The following is a 19842-nucleotide window of genomic DNA, read 5'->3' as shown; positions in this document are numbered from 1 at the left end:
GGCGGACAGGGGCAATGAAAGAATGTGAATCCCAGCGGCGGCCTGACTGAGTAGTCCCAGTCAATATAGATATCGTTTGTTCTCATTACAAAAAGTGTTAGAAGATCGAGTAGTGCTATTGGTCTTGTAAATAGACATGGAACAGTTCAGATATGACATGTTTGGTTTGTCTTGTCATTATGCATGTGTAGGAAACCTGGGGAAAAACAGAAATTGTAAGGCATTAACAATCTTACCTTATGTTAAAAATATGGATGTTTACCACGTTTTCTAGCTGTTACAAAAAGGACCATTCAGAAAAATGCGAATATGTCAATGAATTGTGAACTCCCAACACTGATTTTGCTTGCAGGATTCACAGAATCAAATCTATGGTTTCCCTTGGTGTCCAAATAAATGTGGACCTACACATGAAGGATTGGGTTCAGGGAGGATGGCTATTAATTGTTGGTTTAAAGCAGAGACAACAATTGGCAAGTTTAAAATTCATATGTACAATTGATTTTATTTATGAACTGAAAATAAATTACAGGAAACAACTTTTAAAATGTATAAGGGGACAAAATGATTCCACAACAAACATTCCCATCGTTTTCCCAAGGGGGTGAGGTTGCAGTGCTCAAGGCAGGTAAATGTCAAATATATCAAAAACTTTCAAAACTGGCTTAATGCATTCACACATGTACATGAGCCACAAACATTCCTTTACAGGGACTGTACTTCGCCTACCACAGAACCAGGTTTTGCAAAGGACTACAAAAACTTGATACAAAAATTGTATTTATATATTTATATTTCATATACATGCCCTAACATTTCATATAAAATTAAAACAAACACGCTGTACAGATAATTGTCATTTTAGGCATTTTTTGGATGGAATTACTCCCACTAGAATCCATGGCATTGATTTATGTACATGAAGGCTGAAGTGCACACAGTCCCATACCCCCCACCCCTCTACATGGGCAGGTGCGCTACTTTTCAGGAGGCCAAGGCGATGCCCTTTCCTACCCTAAAACAGGTTTCTCTGCAGATCATGTGCATGCATCTGTGTAATACTGGAAGTAAAAGGCAGTAAAGCAATATAAATAGTTTAAAGTAGTGGCTCAATCATTTTCAATAGTGTCAGTTACGACCAAGAGAACAAGTCCAAACGTTTATAAAATTGAACCAAAAGAGAAAATAAAAAAGGGCATTGGGCGAGACTAGATACATTTGGTTAGACGATTGCCGTGTATAGATAAATAAAATCACTTCCCTGAAATACCCCTTCGCACAGAACGCAAGGTTTCCATTCATAAGAGGGCAAAGATGGTGCAAACGAAAAACAGAAAATGAAAAAAAAAAAAAGAACGTGGATAGCTCAACGTGGTAGTGATGTACACAATTAGCCAGCACTGTATCTAAAACCTCGCCTGGCATTCTCCCTGGCACCAATTTCATGTCTCAAGCAGGGGCACTTGGAAAGAGACCAGCATGTCCAAACTTGGCGACAATATCCCATGAAGCCAGTCGTGCCAAAATGACATCTACAGATAACGTTGTAAACTTTGGTTTTTACTGAGTTCTCATTGAGTAACAGGCAAGTCAAGAGTAGGAGGGCATAGTTGAAGAGGCGAAGAATTGTCAGTCTGTCTTTAATCTGGCATGGTGAGACACCTGTTCAGTGAGGCCTGCTTTTATGGAGTTTGTAACAGTCTGCCTTACGTTATCCTCCATCAGGTTATCACTCAGGGGCTTCAATACCTGCAGCATGAATGTGCAAAACAAAATGGTAAGGACAACCAAACAAAAAAAGAAGCTATTCACATTTAAAATGTAACGCATGAAAACAATCATATCAAACATAAATCAAATGGGTATCTGGAAAACAAAGTTCAATGGAAGAGGACATGGTAAAAAGTTGTGCTGCTACAAAACGAGTTTAGTCCTTTGCAAATGGTGGATGAAAAGTGATCGCCATCGGCTGTACATCATTCAATTCGAGCCCACACCAGTATACCAAGATGGATGCACAATTCCATACCCTATATGCAGCATCACCCTGGTACGTGTTCAGCATTTATGAAGAGTAGCCCAGAAGGTCCTTTTTATTGTCCTATAGGGTAAATGCGAACACTGCAGATAGACAAAGGTCAGCCAAACAAGCCAGTCTAATATTTCTTCTTGTTATTGTTCGATGAGAGTCTGTGCCTCGGAATCACTGTAAGAGGACGACGCATCATCCGATGTCTACAAACGTCGAACAGTTTGAAAACAACCTAAAAACATGGAGTGATTTGTTAGGAATATATCAGATGTGCAGAAGCACAAACATTAAAAAGGGAAGGAGGTTGGAAGGTGGATAAATGTGAGCAATCTCACCTTCTTTGGACTCCTCTGTGCAGCATGAAAAGAAAAACAAAAGTACTTGAGAAAGGTTAGCAAATCCCACAAGGTTACCACTGAATTGGACCAATAGTGGCCTGATGCCACTGGACATGCTCTGGACCATCGACAAGAATTAGGTTTAAAAATGTATGTACTGTAGATTAGAAACATCGACAGATGTGGTAACTCTGCCCTGCTGGGCCACTCCTACTGACCAGTCAATTCCTCAATGTTGAGATCAGATAAGTTGCACATATGAGAGTCGCCTTTCATTACAGTATCTTTTGGACATCAACCATCCCACCTCCACTCCCATGCTAAACCCTTTACTTTCGCAGCTTTCGTCCCCTTTACCTATTCTCCATCACTCTGCAATTTTACAACCCTTAATTCTCCCCCTGTAGGGTCTAGAATACTATTTATTTCTGGTTGCTACCAATGTCTTTGTACACTGCATAGAAATGCCATAGCTGGCCTGTTTCCAACGTTGCTTGTAATGGTGGGTAAAGTATGGTCGGCACAAAGTTGTACCGCACCTCAACATATTTGCTGTTTTAATCCAGAGGCATTTTTCTATCCAATTCAAGAACAGTGAAATGAGAACTGAACCAAAGAGTAACCTTGGAGACACTGCAGATTACTGTGGAGGGTCAATGTTTTATATAACGAGAAAGGGCGGGACGTCGTGAGACTGTCATTACACGAGTGCCAATAGAAGACTGCAGAGGAAGTTGCTTCCTTCTGTATGAATACATAAAATCAGGACATGCCTTCTTGTCCCTCATTTACCACGTGAGATCACTATCCGACCCTCCCAAAGACTAGTCCAATCTGGCAACATTATATGGTTAGATGCCACCCCTGCCACGCAGGAGTGTGTTAAGTGCAGAGCTCGTGAGTAGAACGTTGCACTCGTGCTGGTCTCGCGGACTCTCAGTATTGTAATTGTAGAGAGCCGCGTGACCAACGAGTGACGGTTGGTGGAGATCAAGATAGAGAGCACTGTGTTGAGGCTCTGGCGGGCTCCGTAAATAAAAACTTATTTACCTTCAGATCCCGTTTCCTCACAATCTTTCAGTGGCGACAAGGAACGGAGCTCGCCACGGAGCCAGCAGGATGTCCCTGGGAGTAACTGACGTCGGGACATCCAGCGTGCTGACCCCTACGCCTGTAGAGGATAGAGCGGCAGGAAAGAGGTGGGAGGCCGCAGGGGGACTGTCCGGGCAGCAGAGTCTCTGAGCTGCAGGGAGATGGTCTCCGCGGCGGAGGAGGAGCGTGGAGCAGGAGCCCTTCGCTCTCCCCACCTCATCATAAAGGCCAAGTGGTGCTGCACACCCAGACCCCTCAGGACACAGAGGTGAGGAGGAAGAACAAAGAGGGAGAGGGGACTGGGGATAAAGTATTAAGCACAATAAGAGGGGAAGGAGGCACATGCGAACACAGTGCCATCTAGAGGATCCTAGAGGAAAATTATTGAACTGAACCAGGAGAACAACCATAAGGATAGGCACATTCAGGAGGAGAAGTAATTTATAAGGTGCCATCTACGGGATTCCTAGGAAGTATTTAAGAAGGGTGTAGTACCAACCTAAGGATAGAACCTGCTTAAGGATTGGTATTAAGTAAAGGACTGTGATTCCTATAGGAAGCTATTTTGAAGATTTGGACCGAGAATATAGAGGAGTCATAATACCAGAATCGGAGGATTCTGGCAGAGAGATAATAAGGCTGATAAGAAAAAAAAAAACAAGGTGTAATAATCAGAGGTACTGACAACAGTACATAAGAGCATATTGGTCGAATAAACTTGGCTTGTACTACGAAAAATGGCTGCGGCGAGTATGTCACCACCGCCTCCGTTCCTGTCAGAGCCTGGTACTCCGCCAATAAGATGGGACAGGTGGAAAAAATTGTTTGATACTTACCTGATTGCAATAGGGGGTGACAAGTTTGCGTCTGCGAGGAAAGAAGCAATCTTACTCCATAACTTAGGAACTGAGGGCAGAAGTGTTTATGATGGATTGCCTGATCTAGTGCAGCAAGGCCAAGGGGAAATCGACCTGTATTCAATGGCGGAAAGGAAATTGGATATCCATTTTGAGGCTAAGAAAAACCTAACGTTTGAGAGACATAAGTTCTTCCAAAGGGTACAAGATCCACAGGAACCAGTGGAGAACTTCATCGCGGCACTAAGGTCATTGAGCCATACATGTGAATTTGGGGTGCTCACAGACTCTCTTATAAGAGACCAATTCGTAAGATGCACGAATAATGTGAAAATACAGGAAAGACTATTATCAAAGGATGCATCACTTGAATTGGCCATTGATACAGCAAGGAGTATGGCACAAACACATAAATATATGTCTACTATGAAGGGAGACAAGCGAGAAGGAGAAGTAGCCGCTGTGAAGGGTTTCCGCAAGAGTGTCCCGAACAAAGAAATAAGATGTTGTAAGGGTGGGAGCAACCGCCACATTTCCACAAGTATGTTTTGTCCCGCCAAGAATATCTCGTGTTTGAAATGCAAAAAGAAGGGCCATTTCGCGAGGGTGTGTCGGGAATCAGATGTGGTGCAGAACATTGAAACCGGAGGAAGAGCACCTGAACAAGTAGAGGATCAAGTAATGGAACTGTGCAGCCAGACAAAACATGTGCTGGAGATTTCGGAGGTGTCAAGTAAGAGTGGTGCACCCACTGACGTATTCATGATCAACGGGAGAGTGGTGACCATGAAGGTGGACAGTTGTTCACCGTGGACCTTAATGTCGAAGGCAACATTCCTGAGTTGCATGCAGGGAGACGTGAAAATGTTGAAAGAACACAATATTGAGCCCTATGCATATGGGAACGTGAAAATTGATGTTGTGGGGATGTTCCAGGCCTCTATAAAGTATAAAGGAAGAAGCTGTGAATCGGAAATATATGTGACACAAGAAGGGTCATCACTTCTGGGATGGGGTGAACAATGGAAATTAGGGATCAGAATCCAAGCGAATGCAGAGACCCATTGATGTGGCAGAATTGAAGGACAAGTGGGAGATGGAGTATCCCATGGTATTCAAAGATGAATTGGGAATGTTGAAAGGATTTGAGCACCAAATTCAGTTAAAAGCGGGCGCGAGTCCAAAAGTGCATAAGGTGAGGCCAGTGCCTCATGAATTGAGTGAGAAACTGAAGATGGCGGTAGAGACATTACTTCAAAAGGGGATAATAGAAAAGAGTGAGCTCAGAATGGTTGTCACCGGTGGTGGTAGCTGCCAAGGCGAGTGGAGACATTAGACTTTGTGTAGACCTGCGGGATCTGAACAGAAACATCCTGGTGGATAGGCATCCCCTGCCGATAATTGGAGATAAATTATCTGCACTAAACAATGCCAAAGTATTTTCAGTCATTGACCTTTCTCAGGCGTATCATCAAATTCCATTAAAGGAAGAGTGTCAACACTTGACAGCATTTATTACTATATTTGGGACATATAAGTATTGTAGGATGCCATTTGGACTCGCCTCGGCGGCAGCAGTATTCCAAAGGGTGATGGAGACAGTACTGGATGGAGTAAAAAACATTATTGTGTTCCAGGATGATGTTCTAATATATGCTAGTTCCACTAAGGAGCATGATGAAGTGTTAAGACAGGTGTTGGAAAGATTGGGGGAGGCAGGACTAACGGTTAAAAGGAGCAAATGCAAGATTGCGGTGAGCAGAGTGGAGTACTTGGGACATGAAATTGATGAGCAAGGTGTGAGACCCAAGAGGAATTTAGTGGAAGCATTGAAGGATGCACCGGTACCAAAGGATAAGGAACAAGTCAAATCATTTTTAGGGTTGGCTGAATATTATCACAGATTTGTGAAGGATTTTACCAAAGTGTCAACTCCTCTGAGAATGCTACTTAAGAAGGGTGCGAAGTTTGAATGGTCAAAGGAATGTAAGTTTGCTTTTGAGGGCATTAAACAAGCGGTGAGTACAGCACCGTCCATAGGAAGATTTAATTCTAAAGATAGAAGTGTGTTAGTGGTTGATGCGAGCATGTTGGGGTTGGGCGCAACGTTGGTGCAGTATGACGGGGACAATGCAGAGAGTGTTATTGCATTTGCGTCTAGGACGCTAAGAGGTGCAGAATGTAAATATTCCGTCATCGAAAGAGAAACATTAGCCATGTTCTGGGCGGTAAATCATTTTAAGTATTTCTTGTGGGGGAGAAGATTTGTGGTCAGGTCAGACCACAAACCCATGGTGCAGCTCTTTGAAAGTGGAAGGTGGGCTTTGGGGTCTCCAAGAATAAGCAGATGGGGTTTAGGACTTCAAAATTTTAACTTTGATGTGAGCTACTTGCCGGGAAAGAGGAATGTGGTGGCGGACTGCCTGTCCAGACTACCTATGAAAGATGATGGGGTAGAAGAAAGAAGTAGAAGAGGAGTCAGTGGTGGCGGAAATACAGTGTGCTGTCAGTAGAGAAGAGTGGACATTAGAGGAAGATTCTGATGAGGATCTCAAACTTGTGAAGGGTTGGACAGTGGAAGGGTGGCCAGCTAAAAAAGATGTGGATAATAAATGTAATACCTGGTGGGAGATAAGAGATGAATTGAATTTGTGTGAAGGCAGATTGAGGAGGGGTAGGTGTTTGGTTCCCCCTCAGACAATTAGGTCGGTCTTAGTGAGATTGGCACATCAGGGACATCCCGGGGAAGCTGCCATGAAAAGGAAGTTAAGGCAGAATTATTGGTGGCCGGGAATTGACAAAAGTGCTGAAAAGTATGTTAAAGATTGCTGGAATTGTCAAACAAGTGACAAATGTAGAGTGGTAAGAGAGGCTCCATTAATACCTAATGTCATACCGGATCAACCTTGGAACAAGTTGGCAGTAGATATTACGGGCCCTGTGGCAGGCCTTGGAGAAGGACTTGGATTTCTATTTGTGGTAGTAGACTTCCATTCTAAATGGTTCGAATGGGAAGCAGTGAAAGAAGTAACAACTAAGGAGTTGATTGGTTTCTTGGAAAAGGTTTTCCTTAAGGAGGGTGTTCCTGAGGAAATTGTGTCGGATAATGGAGCACAATTTGTGTCCATGGCAATGAAGATTTCTGGAGGGTTACAGCATAAAACACACGAGGACTGCACTGTATAATCCCAAAGCGAATGGTCTGGTTGAAAGAATAAACAGGTATATAAAAGGGGGTTTACAGTTGGCTATGAAGTCGGGACAGCCATGGAGAGAGGTGTTGAGGATGTTGACATGGAGTTATGTTACTAAACCACACTCGGTAACTGGTGTATCTCCATTTGTGTCGTTGAAAGGCAGGGAACCAGGTACAAAGCTTTGTCCAGGATGGCTAGGCATGGCCAAGGTGGTCAGTGTGGATCAGGATCACATAATGAGACTAATCAAGTTGAATCAGGAAAGAAACAAGGAACTGTTTGATGACAGGATGAGGGTGAAAGAACAAGAATGGAAAGTTGGGGAGAGAGTGTATGTTAAAAATCCCAGGTTGGTGAACAAATGTGTTGAAAGTAAGTTCCTAGGACCAAAAAAGATAAGTGCGGTCAAGAGCAATGTTGTGGTCTTGGAGGGTGGGGAAGTCTGGTCAAAAGGAAGGTTGGCAAGAGCGGGAGATGAGAAAGAGGATACTTTGAAGAAAAGAAAAGAGTGTGGACATTAATAAGAAAGAGGAGGAAGGAGTGAAGGAAGGAGTGGTTGATGAGGAAGTGAGAGGAGGAATGGTAGATGTGGAAAATAAAGATAAGAGTATAAGAGTGAATGAACAAGGTTTACATAGGCATAGGTCTAAACCTGTGTGGATGAGGGATTATGAATCCTAAACTTAACACTCAATGTTAGGCAAGTCCAAAGTTTTATGGTTCAAAGGTGAGATGAACAAGTTACTTTATTACCTGGTAACGTTCTTTCGATGGGATGGTCCGACGACGTATTCCATATCTATGACATGTAATCACCACAGATGTGCTGCTTCGGAAACTTTTTTCGGCGTCTGCGTCCTGCGTCGATGCGCCGTCGTCGAGGACCTCCTCCGACGTCCGACGTCATCCGATGTGATAAGTAGGACGCACGACGCCCATAGCCTCAGTTGTAGTTTTTCCCCCCAGAACGTGTGACATAAGTCAACTGCCAGTCAGACACAAAGCCTTGCGGAACGTAAGCTGCAATCGCAAAAGAAATTCTGCAGCGGGGAAGGCAGGGCGGGAGCGATATGGAATAAGTCGTCGGACCATCCCATCGAAAGAACGTTACCAGGTAAGAAAGTAACTTGTTCTTCGAGGGGATTGGGTCCTCCGACGTATTCCATATCTATGACAGACTCCCAAAGCAGTACCAAAGCAAGGAGGAGGGAAAGAATTTAGAATCAAAATGTAGAATAGCCAATCAAATAGCAGAGCAAAGGACCGCCTTGCCAAAGGCCAGATCCTGTGCTCGGATGGAATCGAGGGAATAGTGACGTACAAATGTATGTACTGAAGCCCAGGTGGCTGCATCACAGATGTTGCGAATAGGAACACCCCTCTGCAGGGCAGTAGACGCAGCCATACCCCTGGTAGAATGGGCCCGCAAGCCAGCCGGTGGGTCCTTACCCGCCAAGCGGTAGCACTCCGAGATGGCCAAAACAATCCAGCGAGACAAAGTCTGTTTCGTCACAGCGTGCCCCAAACGCTTTCCAGGGAACCAATAAAGAGTTGATCATCCACTCTGACCCGGGACATGCGTGAAACATAAAAGCTTAAAGCTCTCCTAGGATCAAGCCTATGGAGCCTCTCCTCTTCCTTACCAGGATGCGGAGGATAGAATGCCGGAAGAACAACCTTCTGGGCCAAATGAAATTCCGTCACTACCTTCGGAAGAAAAGAAGGACGAACTCCAAGGACAACCCTGTCCTTGTGAAATACAGTGAAGGGAGGCTTAACTGAAAGTGCCTGTAACTCACTCACTCTGCGAGCGGAAGTAACCGCAACTAAAAACACAGTTTTCAGAGTTAACAGTCTCAAAGGGCAAGAATGTAAAGGCTCAAACGGAGCACCCATAAGAAACTTAAGAACAAGGTTCAAATCCCAACCGGGCACCAGGAAAGGTGACGGAGGGAACATATTAGTGAGCCCTTTCAGGAACTGTGAAATCAAAGGGATTTTAAAGTAAGAACACTTCAGACGAGCGCTTAAAGATGGACAGCGCCGCCAGGTAACCCTTAACGGTACCCACTTGCAAGCCCCTGTGGGCCAAAGAAAGTAAAAAGGACAGAACCATGGGGATGTCACATGCAAAAGGATCCACATTCTGAACTCTGCACCAGTCGCAGAACTTACGCCAACGGTACAGAGACTTTGTTGCTGGCCTTCGGGCCGAAAGCAACACCTCCATCACGTCCTCAGGGAGGTCCCAATCCTTATACCTCAACCTTTCAGAAGCCAAGCGTGAAGGTTGAGGGATCTGACCTCTGGATGGAGAACCTGACCCCCCTCCCGTGAGAGCAGATCGTCTCGGTAGGGAAGACGACGTGGAGGGCAGATGGATAAGTCGAGAAGGTCCGGGTACCACGTCCTCCGAGCCCACGCCGGGGCAATGAGGATCATCCGGGAACCGAACTTCCGTAACCTCCGCAGCACTTGCGGGATGACGGGGACTGGAGGAAACACGTACACCAGCGGGAATGACCACTCCACCACGAACAAGTCTCCTAAGGCTCCTTTTGGAGGAAATTCCCGCGAGCAAAACCTTTCGCACTTCCGGTTGACACTGGAGGCGAAGAGATCCACTTGAGGGGTCCCCCAAAGGGCGAAGATCTCCAGGAGAATCTCCTGAGCCAACTCCCACTCGTGAGAGATCGCGCTCTGCCTGCTCAGAGCGTCCGCCGTCACGTTTTCGGCTCTGGCCAGATGAACTGCCGAGATCGAAACTTCCTGCTGGATGGCCCAGAACTCGAGCTGCATCGCCTCCCTGCACAGAGGAAGTGACCCTGCCCCCCCCTTTTTGTTGAGGTAGTGCATGGCCACTGTGTTGTCCGTCAGGATCAGGACATTCTTCCCTCGCACAGACGGCAGAAAAGCCTTCAGGGCTAGCCTGACGGCCCTCAGCTCCAACAGATTGATATGGAGTCTGGACTCCGAACGAGACCAACGACCGCTGACTGTCGCCCGTTGGCATGAGCTCCCCATTCCGTGAGGGATGCATCCGTCACGATCGTCACCTCCGGCCAGGGAAGCCAAAATGGAGCCCCCTTCATCAAGTTGCCTTCGACGGCCCACCACAGAAGGTCCCGGGCGACCGAGGACGCAACCTGAATCGAGTCCGACATCCTGCCGGAGGACTGCGACCATTGCGTCTTGAGTGCCCACTGCACCAGAAGAATGCAGGATGCCATGAGGCCGAGCAACCTCAAGAACTCGAACGCTGGGAGCGTCTGGGCATGCTGAAACTTGTGCACCATCTGCTGAATGTGAAGAGCCCTCACCTGGGGAGGAAAAAAACTGCCCCAGGGAAGTGTCGAGCACTGCTCCGATGTACTGGAGCCGCTGCATTGGCGTCAAATGGGACTTCTTTAAATTGAGGGAGAAGCCCAGCCTGTGAAGGGAGTGGCAGGTGACGGACAGATGATCCAGGACTTGCTCGGGAGAGCTCCCCCTGATCAACCAATCGTCCAGGTAGGGGTAGACGTGAATCCCCCCTTGCCTGAGATGCGCTGCCACCACCACCATGAGCTTGGTGAAAACCCTCGGGGCGGAGGTCAATCCGAACGGCAGGACCCGAAACTGAAAGTGCGAGTCGCCAACCGCGAACCTCAGGTACTTCTTGTGCTTGGGATGGATCGGCACATGGAAGTAAGCATCCTTGAGGTCAAGTGACACCAACCAGTCCTGAAGCTGGAGGGCCTGGAGGACTTGAGAGAGAGTAACCATCTTGAACTTGTCCTTCCTGAGGAGTTTGTTCAAACCGCGCAAGTCCATGATGGGTCTCAATCCCCCGTCTTTCTTCGAAATCAAAAAATAAGGGGAATACCATCCCTTGTTCCTCTCCGCTACAGGCACCAGTTCTATGGCGCCTTTCTCCAGCAGGGCTTGAATTTCCTGCGCAAGGAGCGGATCCGGACTCTGCAAAGAGAGGTTCCCCGGTGGATTGTCGCGAGGCCGAAAAGGAAGACAGTAGCCGTGGGTTATGATCTCCAGAACCCACACATCTGAAGTAATGGCTTGCCACTCTACAAGATGCTGCGCCAGCCTTCCCCCAACCGGCGAACCATGGGACATGGCCTCACGACAGAGTGGGAGCAGCTGCGGCGTTACCTGAGGGCAAAGAGGCAACTGCCCGAGCGGCCTTGGCACCACGGGTACCCTGTTGTCCACCTCTGGTACCCCTGCGTTGGCCTCTTTGACTGCCAGCTCCTCTCGCTTTACTGAAGGATGAGTAATAGCGAAAGGAACCACCCCTCCACTGCTGTCCCCTAGGACGAAAAGGCGGAGGTTGGCGAACTGCAGCGCCCAACGACTTCGCCGCAGCTTTTGAGGTCTGCAACCTCTCAAGGCTCTCGTCAGCCTTGCTGCCAAAAAGGTGTTCACCGTCAAAGGGCATGTTGAGGAGCCAGGACTGCACATCAGGAGGAAACCCCGACTTCCGCAACCACGCAAACCTGCGTATCACGGTGCTCGCCGCCATGGACCTACTGACGCATTCAGCTAAGTCCAAACCCGACTGAACGGACTCACACATGGCATCCTTACCATCCTGGACCATAGCAAGGAAACCATCCCGTTCGTCCCCTTCGGGAACATGTTCAGCCGCTAACGCAACACAGTTCCACAGAGTGTGCGTGAAACGTGACAAGGCACAAATGGAGTTGGCCGCCTGAAGCGCCATACCACCAGAAGAAAACACTTTTTTCGCCCAGCCATCAAAACGTTTGTCGTCCCTATCAGGAGGGATGGTAGGGTACGACGCCTGCTTCGCCGGGGCCGTGGCCGCCTGCACCACCAAACTCTCCGGAGTGGGGTGCCTGGTCAAGTAGCAGGGGTCGCCACTGGCTGGACGGTATTTTCGCGACAAGGATCTGCCCACCGCCGGGAGACTCTCCGGAGCAGTCCAAGCCGCCGCCACCCTTCTCTGTAAAGCCATATGGAACGGCAGAACCGGGTCAGTTGGGGGACCAACATCAAGGATGTCTGTCAGATCATCCTGCACAAACTCCCCTGGGGGAGCAGACCATCCCAAGTACTCAGAAACCCTAGCCATAAGGCGCCGGTACGAGGAATCAGCATGAGAGCCAGGCTCAGGCCTACAAAACTCCACCTCCGGAGAGGTGTCCAGTCCACTGGCATCATGCAGTGACTGTCTCAACTCGTCAAACTGACTATGGCCAGAGACAATTTCATCCGGAACCTGACTAGGAACCAGGCCATCAGAATCTTCATCCGCCTCTGAAATATAGTCCTGGTGGCGAAAAGAAGGCACTCGAGAGTGCTTGCTCTTAACCAGAGCCTTCCTAGGGGGTCCACCCGTGCCCTGGGGTACCTCCGACACGAAAGGCGTCGAGCGAATCGGCGCCAGCGTCGAGAGAACCGGCATCGGCGCCGAGAGGATGGGCGTCGACGTCAGATGCAGCGCCTCCAGAATCGGCGGCGTCGACACAGCCCTCGAGGCCGGAGCCCCGAGCGTGTCCCTCGACGACCTGAGCGTCAACGGCATCGACGACTTCCTCGGAGCCAGAGCCTCGAGAAAGCCTGTCGACGCCCTCGACGCCACAGACGTCGATGCCTTCTTCGAAGACCTCACAGGTGCACACGGTCTCGAACGCGTCGAGGACCGGGACCTGGAACGGGTACGCCGAGAACGAGTCCCCTTGTCCGAACGGGACCTCTCCCGTGACTCGTGCCGACCACTCTTGCGAGCGGCGTCTCTCGACCTCACACGACCGAACCCACTCGGGGGCACGGACGGCTGAGTACCCTGCGACTCAAGAATCGCCAGCATCTTCTTCCCGAAGGAAGCCCATTCCTCCGGCGCCGCACGGCTGGAGGGGTAAGCGACGTGCCGGGCAGAGCCCTCCGAAGAGGACCTGGAAGACGACCGGTGTCGGCGCTTCCGAGAATGCCTCGAAGAGGCGGAGGAGTGGCGAGACCGACTCCTAGAAGGAGACCCACGAGACTTCCGACGATGACACGGAGAGTCACCCCTCGAATCATCCGTCGAAAGCCCCGCAGACTTCGACTTCCGGGGCTTGGACACCCGACCTACCGACAACTTCTTACGTTCGCGTAAGGCTTTGGACGTGAGCGACTGGCAGTCGATACAGTCATCCGTGTCGTGGGCCTCCCCGAGGCACCAGAGGCAGGCGTCGTGCGAGTCCGTCACCGACATCTTGGACCCACACTCCCCGCACTTCTTGAAACCCGGACGCGGGGTCGAAGACGAAGTAGACATCTTCAGAAGGATTTTCACAAACTAACAGGTTCGAAGAACCGAGAAGAACAGAACTCCAAAGAGTCGAGGCGTTTAAACCGAGAAACACGAAGCAACACGTTCGCGGAAAAAATGGAACTGAGGCTATGGGCGTCGTGCGTCCTACTTATCACATCGGATGACGTCGGACATCGGAGGAGGTCCTCGACGACGGCGCATCGACGTCATCGACGCAGGACGCAGACGCCGAAAAAAGTTTCCGAAGCAGCACAGCTGTGGTGATTACATGTCATAGATATGGAATACGTCGGAGGACCCAATCCCCTCGAATTAATCTTATCGTCTTAGCATATTATATTTTAAGTTTGTTTGGCTAAGTGTGTAAGGTACGAGAAAACATTTTAAAACTTTTGTATTATTATAAGTCATATTAGTTATTTTCTGCATAAGGGGAAAGATGTGTAGAGCTCGTGAGTAGAACGTTGCACTCGTGCTGGTCTCGCAGACTCTCAGTATTGTAATTAAATAGAGCCGCGTGACCAACGAGTGACGGTTGGTGGAGATCAAGATAGAGAGCACTGTGTTGAGGCTCTGGCGGGCTCCGTAAATAAAAACTATTACCTTCAGATCCCGTTTCCTCACAATCTTTCACTGAGCCAGTGAGGAGTTTAATGGAGGGAGGCTGGGAAATAAGTTGTCTGTGCAAGTAGTGGGTTTGAGTGAAGAGTGAGTGATCCTTAGGAGGGTGAAGTCTGTCCAGGTGGGATGGATAGCAGGGCTCTGCCCGATTGAGGCATCAATGTGACCTCTGATGTCATCAATTTGGTTAATGAAGGTGTTTATCCCATTGCATTTGTCTTGTAAAGCAGGCCCCTCGGGGAGAGGTGTGGGCTTGGAGCAGTGCTTAGCTACTTTGAATAAGGCTTTCCTCACGTTCAAGGCCGCCTAAATGGTGGAAGTGTAGTAAAACGACTTAGCCTCAGATCATGTGTCTGCGTTGGGTACGCAGTGATTTGAGGGATGGAAGATAATCTAGGCTGCAGTGTGTAACAGGGTGTAGACACGTTGGCTTTGGTATGTCTGGACTTCAGAGGTGCGTGGGCATCCCCTAGTTCTTTGGAAAGGTGGTTACATGTATCCTGAAATGCTAAGACATTGCCTGTGGTGGGGAATGTTGTGAACAATGCCTCTATTGTGTCTAAGAAGGAAATTCTTTTTTTTAAACTTATTTAACTTTGCACAGAGTCATCACATTACAATACTGTCAGTTATAGCATACAGTGTTCCAATTATACAGGGGAGTAGTCTGACTGGTACTATATGGCATCCATCATATCGCTTTGACTTGGCTGTCTTCATTCGCACTCTTATCGGGCAGATATTGTCTGAATCCACCCCATATGTATTTGTCTGCTCGCCGGAGAGAGTAAAGTAGAATAGACTTAATTGTCATTTGCCCAGGTCATATCACACATCCACTCTTTCAGCGAAGGGGGGACCCTTCTCTTCCAGCGTATCAATATGGTAAGCTTGGCTAGCCGCAGGCCTAGGTTTAGGAGTCTGCAGCAAACAGTTAATTTTGCCTACATAGCCCAATAAGCGGAGTCCTGATTCCCATACCATGGGTTGCTCCACCATTTCTTCCAATGCCTCGCATACATCTGCCCAATACTCTGAGTGCACCACATGACCACAACATATGCAGTATATCCGCATCCTCGCTCCCACATCCGGGACACCTCCCTTCTGTTGCGGGATATATCCTCTTGTGGCGGGCTTGGGTGAGGTGAAATCTGTTAAAGTGGGAAATTCCTGATGGGATCAGTGTCGTAGCCAAGAAGTGAATAGGTCCATAAATAGGGGTATAAAACAAGTTTATTCTAAGCTAAAAGACCCCAACACCCATCCGTGCTGAATGGCAACCAACAGAAAACTGAATGTTTGTTACTGCACGCGTGATCACATTCTAAATGGAACGCTGAATGTGATTGCGTGCACACATACTGTAAAAAGAATAGATACGACATATGTCCCTTCTTATGCTTTACAGGCGTATCCATTAACACCCCCTACAAATTCACCACGTGATAGAAAAAAACATGGTAATGCCATAAGAGATGTAAACTTTTTTTGAAGATGTTTTTGTTAGTATACTTCAGGAATAGTTAATGACACCAGGTGAGATGTAAACATATATAGAGAATTAGGAAAATTGTATATTAGACATTTCATAGTCACAAAATCTCATTGGTGCTTTCCTTGCGCGCGTGCACACCTAGTATTCTCTACCTCAACTTCCTCCCAGATTTCCTTCACCACCACCTTCAGGAATATGTAGGTCCCTACTAACAGAGTTCGAGTCATCATCATCACCCTGTTCCGGGTACCACTTGGCACCCACTCCCCCCTCAATGGGGCGGTTACCTTCACTCGTTTCAAACGTCACATTGTCCACACCACAATATAAAGCAACCCTGTCCATACACCAACACCTACCATCACTCGTCACAATGTGCTTTTTTCCAACCTTGATTACTCTAAATGGATCGAAAAAACGTTAACACTCCTTCAGGACCCTAAAAGGTTTGAGACATACAAGGTCCCCAACACACAACCGACCCATAGTACTAGGGGATCTGGACATAGTAATAATCCTTTCTTCTTCACATAACCACTGAGGGCACATTTGAGAGCCCATCTTTCTGCCTCACAATTGCTCAAAAGGAGCAACTCATGAGTACATGAGGGGGTGTCTACACCCCCTCAACATTTCCTGTTTGCAGACCCTACACTCCATGCCATTTGCAAATGCCAGCTGAATTGTCTCCTTGATATCATTCATCCTCTTAAATAATCCATTAGCATTAGGATTGTAGAATGCTGTTTGATGATTCTCTATGTGAAGACTAAGTAATTGCACATTTCAGAAGAAACCAACGGTGCCCCATTATCTGAAAAGATGTTAGGGTATCCCCCCTCTCAAGAAAAAGGTTTCCATATAGTCTATGACAGACTTAGTGGAAATTGTAGGAACAAATTTTACTTCAAACCATCTTGAGGCATACTCTACAATAACATTGCGAATCTATATTCTGGACCTTGGATATTAATCGGGCCCATAAAATCAGTGGCTACTTTTTCCCACGCCCGTTGCAGAATTTCCACTCTAGCCAACTCTATTTTCAGAGTTTTATGTGATTTGTCACTGGAGGAACATGGAACAGAACAACCCATTTCATTCTCAACCATAGAGTCCATATCTAGCCACCAAAATGTCACCCTCAACACCCTCTTGGTCAAACCCCTGCCCAAATGGCCAGCATGAACGCGCTAGACAAGTTCACTGAGCAGCACTAGGAGGAACTAACCTCTCCCCCTCGTCAAACCCTATAGTAAGCTGTAGAACTCCTCGCTTTTTTTTTAATAAAAAGGGGAACCAAACCCATCGCCAGAACGCTAACCACGTCCTAGCAATAGAATCTTTCAAATCTGCATCATCCTCAATGCCCTTCATCCACAAATACTTCGAAAAAAAACATTTACTGTGTTCCCCATCTGGGCTACCCATTCATTGCCAATTTCTTCAGCCATCACCCCCTCACTTGGGGACCTAGACAAGCAGTCTACCGGATTACACCGTCCTGGAACAAATCTAACCTCAAAGTTAAAACCCTGCAAGGCTGACAACCACCTGGCGATTCTAGAAGTAGCTAACCCTCGATCCTCTAGTGGTAAACAAATGGTGTAACGGTTTGTGGTCACTCCTGATAGTATACGGATGCCCCACACCTATGTTGTAAATAGTTCTACGCCCAACAACATGTCAGTCTCACTCAGTGGTGGAATACCTGGATTCTACCGAGGACAAAATCCTAGAAGCAAAAGGCACAGGCACCTCAAAACCTCGCCTGCACCGAGATAAAACAGCACCAATGCCCCTAGAACAGGCACCCACAATGATTATGGTTTCATGAGCAGGATCAAACTCCTAAAGAGTGGGGGCATTTGCTAACACTTATCTTCTTAAAGGTATCCTCTTCTCCACTAAACCACACAAACTCATACCCTTCAATAAATCTCTTAAAAGTGCACATTTGGAAGAAAAATTCAATTTGGAATAAAATCCACAACGCCTAGACAGGGCCTTAGCTCATCCCTATTCGTGGAAGGCTATTTGCAAGATAGCATCCACCATTTCTGGCCGGGTCTTAACACCTCTTAGTAAGCGTGTGCCCCAAGAATGTAACTTGGTGCACCTTAAACTGACACTACTCTGTTCAGGAGGAGACGAATTCACTGACGGGCCTATAGGTCAGCGCTCACCCTCTAGAACTTGTAACACAAGATAGCTGCACCATGTGAGGACAGGGGGTGCAGGATTCATTTACTCCAACACAACTCAATAATGAGGACTCAGTAAGTTGGCAAAGGGAAGTCCGTTTAATGACAAGTACATCAGAGAAACGAATGGAAATCAGCAGCATTGCGATCACCTGTCTCGCTCAGACTTCCTCGAACTTCAGTTGAACAGCCATTGTTATAGGCAAAACTCGTCATCACTGATGTCTATTTCTATAAAAAATCATCATGCAATATAATTGGTTAGGAAAAGTAACTGAAGTATAGGTGTTATATCTGTATATGGTAACAGAGCATGTGGATTGGTTAACTCTTATCAGGTGGGCCTCTACACCCATCCCACTACTCCACACGTGATTGAAGTCACAACGTTTTATTGGTTACAGTAGCTATAGGACCCTAGATTACATGGTCCATTGTGATTGGGCAAGTCACACCCCTAAGCATAAATCTCCACTTTTAATTAGCAGCCGCAGAATGGACACCCAGGTGCCTAGTGCCCCAGGATTCACCCTGCCTCCTTTCCATCAATCAGTGTTTTAAGGCGATGTGTCAATTAGTTGGCTAAGGATGGCCTCGAAACTGTAGACTCTTATTGGGAAAAGTTATGGCATCCTTGGGTCCTGGATGACATCAGGCAGTGGTACTTCTTTGCGCCTGGCTCGTCACGTGTTAGTTCAACATGCAGCTTCAGTTTCCAGCTTTTAGTGCATTTAATTCTGTTTCAGCCTCGCCACCTGCATGGGCCCCCCTTATCTTGACCTTCATTAGGCAGGCTGGTATGCTCTGAAGTTTGAGTCTTGTTAGCTGATGCTCTCCTCCCTTTCTCGGTTTGACCTCGATTTCCTAGGCATGAGCCGCTCTGTTGCGTTTCTATTCCGCTCCTTCTCTTGCCTTTGGCTGGGTTACGAAACTTGGTCTGTCAGGCCTCTGGCGGCCTGGGTACTTTTCTGCTTTTACAAAATGGAGTCGCACTTGTATAATGTACCTTAGAGGTAGATGCATGGTTGGCACTTGCCGCTCGAAACGTCTAAGCATTGCAAGCAGTATCGTTTCTTTTGCCTCTTGCGTTCCAAGCCTATTTACACACGTTTGACAGATCGGTTGCTCCCATCTTGTCTCATAGTAACGTTTCCTCACGTTTTAACATAGTCTGTGTCCATTATATTTATTTTCGTAGTTACTCGCACTGGCTTGCTATCTTCGATAGCTGCTTTTGTTCATTCACGAGTCTGTTCAGGCCCTTGAGTCATTTTCACTGGCCTTCCATTAGGGCTCTTTGGGTCTCTTCATGGACCGTCTGTAGGTACTCTTCGTTTCGTATCAGCGGCTGGTACGGCTGTCTGATAGGGTACCGTGCTGCCCAGGGCTGTCTGGTTATGGGCGCTTCAACAGGTATGGATCTTCTGATGTATACTGGGCAGAGTCCCCGTGCAGCTCTTTGTTGGTTCATTTGCTCCTCATACATCACATACCTTGGCGAGTAGGCTCCTGGTACCTCGAAATAAGGGGGGGGGAAGGGGTGCATGCCATGTATGGAACCACCTCTACACTCCCCCCTCTGGTCGGTTCAACCACTTCTGCAACCTCTTTTGCATTTATTTCTTTTGATTCTTTGGTGTCATGTTCATCGTCTTCAGGGTTTGTACATGATGGTGTGAATGTGTGAGCCTTTGGAGTCCACATTTTTATCACTCCTTTCAAACTC

At 47.4% G+C, this 19842-nt stretch overlaps 1 protein-coding gene across 3 annotated transcripts in view; it reads right to left on the bottom strand.

Annotated features, from left to right (window-relative positions):
- Positions 1 to 478: 478 nt before the first annotated feature.
- The window catches only part of ATL2 (atlastin GTPase 2), an 822570-nt gene continuing 803206 nt past the window's right edge, over positions 479 to 19842 (bottom strand). For 2 of the 3 annotated variants that reach the window (XM_069607813.1, XM_069607815.1), the window contains 2 exons: positions 2368 to 2382; positions 2011 to 2264 (listed from right to left, as the gene is read on the bottom strand). In XM_069607813.1, the coding sequence (XP_069463914.1) occupies positions 2157 to 2264; positions 2368 to 2382 (123 nt within the window). In that variant the 3' untranslated portion in view covers positions 2011 to 2156. Of the gene's footprint in view, positions 1750 to 2010; positions 2265 to 2367; positions 2383 to 19842 lie in introns of those variants that run through there. The other variant, XM_069607814.1, reaches the window with a different exon arrangement.

Source organism: Ambystoma mexicanum, chromosome 4q (assembly GCF_040938575.1).
Source record: "Ambystoma mexicanum isolate Mex_15411 chromosome 4q, UKY_AmexF1_1, whole genome shotgun sequence".
Classification (NCBI taxonomy): Eukaryota; Metazoa; Chordata; class Amphibia; order Caudata; family Ambystomatidae; genus Ambystoma; species Ambystoma mexicanum.
The sequence above is the reverse complement of the archived record's forward strand: the minus strand, read 5'-3'. Positions and strand labels throughout refer to the sequence as shown.